Source organism: Epinephelus fuscoguttatus, linkage group LG21 (genome assembly GCF_011397635.1).
Source record: "Epinephelus fuscoguttatus linkage group LG21, E.fuscoguttatus.final_Chr_v1".
NCBI lineage: Eukaryota > Metazoa > Chordata > Actinopteri > Perciformes > Serranidae > Epinephelus > Epinephelus fuscoguttatus.
This window is the reverse complement of record NC_064772.1, coordinates 18,661,760-18,669,956: the sequence shown is the minus strand read 5'-3', so window position 1 is coordinate 18,669,956 and position 8,197 is coordinate 18,661,760. Positions and strand designations below refer to the sequence as shown.

General features: G+C 40.6%; 1 protein-coding gene across 1 annotated transcript; it reads right to left on the bottom strand.

Moving 5' to 3' along the window:
• Positions 1 to 3,259: 3,259 nt before the first annotated feature.
• LOC125882055 (OTU domain-containing protein 1) lies at positions 3,260 to 5,433 on the bottom strand. Its single transcript, XM_049565685.1, has one exon. The coding sequence runs from the start codon at positions 5,203 to 5,205 to the stop codon at positions 3,841 to 3,843; it is 1,365 nt and encodes a 454-aa protein (XP_049421642.1). The 5' UTR covers positions 5,206 to 5,433; the 3' UTR covers positions 3,260 to 3,840.
• Between the last annotated feature and the right edge of the window lie 2,764 nt (positions 5,434 to 8,197).

The window sequence follows — 8,197 nt, the reverse complement described above, 5'->3', positions numbered from 1 at the left end:
CTTACATTATGGCAACAATAATCCAATAAGTAGTGTATGAATGAAAAGGGATAGACACATTCCAACTTCTCCTGACTCCTATATTGTAGGACTACAAAACTAGAAAATATTAATGATGAAATTCTTAACACCTAAAGAGGGATCCCTCATATAAGAGAAAAACTTCACCAGTTTCCCACATGCATTAGTCTCACTGGTGACATGAAGGTCAACACAGATTAAAGATCAGTAATTTTCCTTACTGTTAAATTTGGGACTTCCTTTGTGCTCACTCGGAGGAAGGTCCGCGAACTGCACCCGGTGCCCCGACATTGTCCGATCACCACCACTCAGGTCAGAGCCACGCGACCGCCGACTGTGTTCTCTGTTCTCCGGGTTTGTTTCAAAGTATCCGGTAACTTCCGAGCGCGGCGGCTGAGCTGCGTCGAGGTGACCGCGTCCCCGTGCGTTCTGCGCGTGGGAATCATTCACAGACACACTCCACACCGGCGGGGAGCGTCTGTCATTGACTTTCCCTCTGCTCCCTGTGTGCCTCTGTGCTGACTGTGTGCCAGTACTGCGGTGGAAGCAGCCCGCTCGGTCCAACTCTCACCTGCCCTCTGCTCTGTACACTAACACTTTATGGTCCATACGGGACGCACTGGAGCACAGAGAGGCACTATCTCTCCTCCCGCATTCAGAAAGATAAAACTTTTTTTTTTTTTTTACCTCTAATATCCACATGACTGCAGGGTTACGTCATCACTGTAAAGCTTTCAGGGGAAAAGATACATAATAAAGTTTAAGTAGGAAGCTCATGTTTCATGAATATCAGAGCCTGTTAGACAACATGGGAAATACATTTTCCAGCTGGCTAAATCAGGAAGTTGAAAGAAAGTTTTCTGTCTTTAATTAGTTGGGCAACTACAAAATAATGAATTAAAACTTTTAAAAACAGTATTCCACATTTCCTCCCATTATCCATATCTAAAAACATTTCATATTTTTAAAATCAGGGCTCTGTGGAGCCCATTTCCTCAGTGCAGTAGGTCTCATAATCCCACATTGTAATCTGGACAGGGACACTAAGTCTTCTTATAATAAAGTAACTTTGTCACAATGTATATGGGAGGCTACAATGCCACCTAATGGAAGAAAAATGCAACGCCACCATATAGAGTCAGGAAGGAGGTGGATAATACCAGCCAACAATATTATGCAATTTTGCACAGCTGCTGTATAAACTACTGTGTCATAAATGACACATGCATGTTTCAGAAGTTAACCAAGGAGCTGAATCACTTCCTCTCTGGCAAAATCTCAAAGAATGGGATATTGTATAAACTGATGAGCACTGTTTTACTCAGCCACTGTAACACAAATTATGGGCGTATTCATTATTTAGAATTCTAATTTTTTCTTGTAGTGTTTGCTTTTTCTCTCACAAACCTTTTTATCATTTGTTGAGCTGTATTTTATAACATACACCACCATTCAAAAATTTTGCAATCGCCTGCCAAAGAAGTTTGATTTGGCACAGTCAGATATCTGAGAGGACTGCTCTGTATTCTTTTTTTTAATTGTCTTTCCTTATTTTGGGTTGTAGAAAGTCCTCTTTGCTAATAGATTTTATTTTGCATTAGGGGTTTGCAAAAGAAGTAATGTTTTGTGGAGAACAAAAATGCTGACCAACCACACTGACATTTGAAAGGGCGGAAAGAGACAACGATACTGAGGAAAAAGACTCTCTAGTCGAAATGCATTGGTTTATCCATGTATTAATAAAAGATTTTTAACTACAGTCAGAGTGCCTCGGATGCATTTTTGGACTGCCTGCCTGTACCATGGACTTCTAGACTGTGTGAGCTGGCCAATCATTGTTTTTTATCAGTTTTTTTATAAGTGAGAAGAATACCTCTGAGCATCAGTTTATTAAGAATATAACAAATCTACAGTCACTGGTAGAAGAAGCTAGAAGCTTAGCATCAAAATATGTGCGGATTTAAACAGGAGCAGGATCCTGTTTCAGTGTCAAGTGTGCAATAATGACTATAGGTTAGTCTATGGTTAGCTCTGTCAGATCAAGCAATATCAGCTGAACATACTATTGACTTACAAATGATGGTTTACACCTATTCAATCTAACCACTGGGAGGACTGCAGAGGGCCCAAAGGAAAATGACATCCCACAATAATTAGAGCTCACTTGAACCGGTCACTTACACTTTTCTGTACTGGAAAGCAAATTCAAAATTTAAGGTTATTTTTTAGGGAAAATGACTAAAACAGGGGCACCCATAAGCTCAGCAGGTGCTTTATGTACAAAGGCTGTCTCCCTGCCACAGTGGCCACGGGCATGACTCCAACCTATTAAATAAAGGCAAAAAAGACGCCAAAACTATCTTTAAAAAAGAAAATGGTTAAAGCAGTTTCTCAAAAATGCATTTGATGTCTGAATTATAGCGTTTTATCTATATCAAAATGGCCATCATATGGACAATATTTTCTGACAGATTAAAAAATGAGAAATAAAATATTTAAAAGGAAAACAATGGGGATATTACAACATAAATGGAAAAAAACTCAGCTCTAAAAACCCACTGTACCCATTCTGCTCAGCACCAAACAGCAGAGTCAAGCTGGTGAGCTAGTTATTTCCTGTGGGAAACCAAAAACAGAGCTGAGAGAGAGAAAAAATTGGACTGATGCTGCTCTGTAACTGCTGCACGTGTAATCAAGCAGCAGCTTTCCATCAAATTCACCATACGAACTTGAGGGTGGTATGCCGGTGGCATGGTCACAGGTTGTTTTTGCTCTCTCCAAGTGGCTAAAAAATTAGTTATTGTAAGAATACGCCATGAAGCAAACCAAACAAAATGAATCCACAAATTACGGTGACAACGCACTCTTCAGCTTTCAACATCCAAATAGCTTTGACACAACACAGGTCCCTTGTGATCTCTGCACTGAGACCACCGTCACTTAATACACTTCGTTCTTCAGCCTGACCTGAACTCGAGGCCTCAGGCTCCTGAGTTACTGCGTGTAATAAATGCCAAACATCACTTTTCACTTTAGGACAGCAGGGGGTGGAGGATGACTACTGCACACATCACTTCATCTCGCCTGCCACAGCTGCAGTTTAATAGATAGATCCTATTACAATGAACGTATGATGTTGCACCCAAGATGAGGTAGCTGTAAACAGTTTCTGTGTGAGTGTATGCAAGAGGCAAATAATAAAACAATGAGCTTAAATTAAACATGACATCACTACAAATCAGGTTTCTTCAAAGCTTTATTTTGGAACATATTGTCAAAAGCCTTAAAAGGAACTGGAATAATAGAAAATGAACACTTGAGTTGTTCTCACAGACAGAGGTCGAACTCTCTGGACTTGTCTGATTGGACTTATGTGCAAAACAGAGTAGCTATACAGGTATTAAACAGTAGCTGGTAGCTGACAAATGGCAGATGAAGTTTCTCTGTAATTGGCAACGGCCTACAAAGCGCAGACAGTATAGAAAAATAACAGGTCTGCCGATAAAAGGCAAATAAATACTCAAAGGCACTTCCATGTACAGTAACTTAAATCAGCATTAGAGAATGTCAATCATGTCAACATAACCCAAACTATCAAAAACATCAGGCTCACACACTTTCAAACACTTTCAGAATCTGCTGCCATCAATTTGGCAATGTTGGTATACAAAACAAAGTCTGTGCGCTGCACTTTCTTTCTCACACAATATAAATCTTATAAAAAAACGTTTCAAGCATGTAGAAACCGAGCAGAGTCAGTGGTTCTGCATTCTACCGTATCAGTGTACACCCCTTTATTCTCAACATCCAGTATGTCTTTCACGCAGATCCATTTTGCTCAATGTACATTTTGGACAAAGAGGCAGCCATCGACTTTGCAAGCTCCTCATCCCGTTTCCTCTGCATCTGCGAGTGTCTGCACCAGTCCTCGTAGTCCGGGTTGGGAAGACACTTGTCCAGAAGGACGTCATAGTGACCGTTGCTCAGCCAGCTCAGCCAAATAGCCGCTTTGGAAGCATCCTCCTCCCCGAGATAGTGCACCATGGTGGAGACGGTGGGGCTCTCCAAGCTCCCCCCTGTTGTCAGGTGGATGTTGACATTCAGCATCTGGCTCATGGCGAGAAGCTCAGGGTAACCCGCCCAGGTACCATCCTGCGCTGCGTTGATCAGGAACTCTCCGACGTCCCCTTCGATGATGGGGTTGAACTCGTCCAGGTGGTCGGCGATGTGGTGCACCGTCAGCTCCCTCAGCTCGCCGTGCCTGGACTGGTCCCCGTACGTGGCTTTGCACACAGCTCTGTACAGACAGTTGCCATCTGGAATGATGTGGTACCTGTATTTGCTCCTCTCCTGGAGATACTTGTTCTGTTTCTCCACTTCAGCCAGGTACCGGGTGACTTTATTGTTGATGTCCTCTCGCTCCTGGCACCTCTGTGGAGGCGACTCCTGCAGAACGCTGAGCTCAAAGGCCCCTCTCTCATCTGATGCCGGGGCCGCTTTGCCACTGCTCACATCTCTAAAATTTTCCTTTATGAAGTCATCGGACAGATCTCCGGAGGGATCTAGCTCCTCTTCGTGTAATGAGGCCCATCCATTGCTTCTGATGGGGGCATTAGTCACTGAAACTGTATCATCATCGCTTGCATTTCCAGCCGCCCTCTTGTTTTCCTCTGCTCTGGATCTACACATGTTGTTAGTGTCGAAAAGGTGATTTTCAACCAGCTCTGGGCAGTCAGGAAACAGCTCATCCGTGCCATTCCTCAGGTGATCTATCAGTTCCACAATCACATCAGAGTCACAGTCATCACAGAGGATTCTCTCACCATTATGGGAGTCAGGAGAGGGTGGTTTAGTCTTGGATTCCCTGATGACATGGACAGGCACAGTCCTCTCCACTCCATCAGGTCTGCGGATTAATATCTCAGCAGTGGATGTGAAGTAAACTGGCCTCATGGATGGAGCCTCGTAACATGAAAAGGCAGGCATGTTTGCGGAAGAAGCAGCGTCTCTCACCGGATCCTCGTTGGTCGTTGAAGTTGCGCCTGGTTGTGTAAATCCTGGCTTCTGGGCGTCAGAGGAACTCGGTGTTGTCCCGTTCAAGCGCTCAGATCCACTCGATAAAGTTATTGTAAGTTTGCGAGACGACCTCGGGTAGTGTGTCAGCACACTGTTGTACAACTGCATTTTGAAGGAGTCCTTTATACTGAACGCCGCAGCCGGGCTGTTACGGAAAGATGACAACGACACCTAAAAATACCCTCCATGTCATCAACAACAGCCAAGTTGTAGGGAACGTTTCCATGGTCCTCGGTGCTCGTAGCTATCGTTGACACACGGAGACGCGTAGACTGTCCACTTTAGACTTCTTGCGTCATTTGCTGTTGGGGTGCCTCCCTAATTTTAGACTTCAAACTGTAACCAGACACGAGCTGCTTTATTAGTGTCAAGGCAGCCAGAATGAAACCGATACAACTTCCGTTTGAGGGCTTTCAAAATAAAAATCTTTATTGACAAAAGTTTTTAAAGTAAAATTGGCATTTGAGAGAAGTTAAAAAATTAAGTATGGTTCAAACTCACAACATAAAATATGCATAAAATACATTACATTTGACAGTGCCTAAAAAAATTTCCATTCACCCCCTTGAATGTTACTTTTGTAGTAATAAGTAAATTCAGTGTGCCGTTTCTTGACACTGATCAACAATAATAGACCCCACAAAAGTCACCTAACTTGATAACAAAATCTAAACTTACCCTAAAATATAATACAGTAAGTTACAATACAAAATGTCTCTACACAAGTATTCACTCCCTTTAATTGTTTGAGTTTAATAAAGCCCACTTAAATCATCACTAGTGCAGCCTTTTGGATTTAAAAGGTTAGTAAAATGGAAATTGACTGTGTAGTCAAGGGTTTTTATTCGATTCTTCAAAAAGGTACTATCCTGTGCATGAAATGTCGTTACGCAAAGTTACATTTGCACCTATCCATGCTCTGAATAAATTCATCTAATAGTGCTTCTGATTTGTTTTTAATGTCTGCCTTTTGCACCTGAGTATTTTTAAGCGACCGTGAAACACTTCATGTTTTGTTTACAATGTGTTGTACAATGATGCAGCCATTATTTAATTTATTTATGTTGTGGTTGTTATCATAATATTCAAACTAAGTAAAGCAGGCAAAATGTTTTGCTGCCTTGATCAACTATGATGATAAATCTTGACTGTCAAAGTTTGATACCTTGAGGTAACGTGGCAATTTAAGCTGAGGTCTTTGAATTACTGTACAGCCATGTGGTAACTACTGGTTATCTCAAAACAAATGAAAAGTCAGAAAGACAAAAGTGCACAAGACTTAGATGATGGGACTTAGATGATCGTACTGTGATGAATAACGTCATCTTTTTTTTTTTCATATGGTTAACATGATTTATAAAAGGCAAAACAGCCCGTGTCTTTGCTGAGACACCATCCTTGACTAATAAAAAGGGTAACATATTGTTCAGGACTGGTTCCAAAACAAAGTGATTCATGAGAATTTCACTTTGAAGGCATTACCGCCTTACTTCCGGTATGGTTCATGCTGTTATTATTCAGCTTGACGCAGCTCTCCACTTTCAGGTCCTGACTGTGTCAGTGTATCAGTGTTTGACCACAAGTCGACAAATGTAAAACATTTGTCACAGTCAAATAAGTCGAGTGATGATTTGTGAAACAGTAACGCGTTCACGTAGGCAAATTTTATTATTATTTTCTCTATTTAGGCAAAATAAAATCCTCCTAACCCATTAACCTATTTTACCTATAAAGGGTGACATGAAAACTATTTAGGAAAAAAGTCAAGGGGGCCTAGGTTTGTAAGTATGACCAAAAAACCCCCTAATTATTATCTGAATACATTCAACACCTCTCCTTTATTTCTCACTATGACAAGAATTAAAAACCAAACTTAAGCTCAAAACATCTAGAAAAATGTCAATCATTTTGAATTTGTTGTATTAATAATGTAAAAAATTAAAAATTCACTACACCACTATTTCAGGCCTGCCAAACAAAACAAAGTAGTTCAGCCAGCATTACAAGTAGGCTAATTATTATCAAAATACTAAAATTATTTTGAATTTTGATTTGTTCAGTTGATAGATCATTATTATTATTATTGTTGTTGTGGTTATCATTATTATAGTAGTAGTATTGCTGTTATTATTATTTAGATTCAAACATGAATTATAGAGTGTAACACACAGTGTATAATAATGGAAGTGGCTGATATTGACTCACTGGCAGCCGCAGCCTGCTGCATGCCTAACCTGCTCAGGTCTATTTTTAACACATTGACTGTTTCAGAGTGTCCGGTTGAAATCAGACTACTTGTGTTTCAGAAGAATGTGAGTGCTTAATATAGGCATTACCTCAGTGGAGTCAGTCAGCGGTAGAGTCAACTAATAGTGACGAGAAACCATTAACTTACTAATTACTAACTAATTAAGTTAGCCTGCCCATGATGGGTTGCCCATTTGAATTTGTCAGGACTTTGTTAAACATATAAAATATTATAATATGGGGTGTTTTGGTGATGACAATTATACAATTAACTATTAATTTCTTATTTCTCAAGTGGAGAAAAAAGTCAGTTTTCACTTGAGTGAAATGTATTCAATGATGATTATATTAAATGTGTTAATTTTTTTAACCTCAGTGATTTTTGTTTAACCAAATTAAATTTGGTGGGAGGGAATTAAGGGAGGGTGTGGGAGGGAGGGGGTTGTTGTCACAGTGTGGAAGGCCTCAGGACAAGCCTCACACAATCCAGCCCAACCAAATTATAGCTAAAGAAAACTACATCAACTATTGAACAGCTACCACAAAAAAAAAAAAAAAAACCCACAACAAACTTCCATGCTATTTGGCCCTGAACAGACAGTACATGATGGCAAACTATCTGACCACCATGACAGATGAGAAACTGAGTGTGTATAGACTCAGTGATCACAACCTGGTCGTAGAGACGTGCAGACACAGGTAGACATGGCTGCTTAAAGAAGACAGGCTGTGTCAGCTCTGTCCTCAGAGACAGAATATTTCCTGCAATGTAGCACGTACACGACATCAGAACAAAGTATAAATGTAAACTCTAAGATTTTGATTCACTATCAGACCAGACTGAAATGCAACA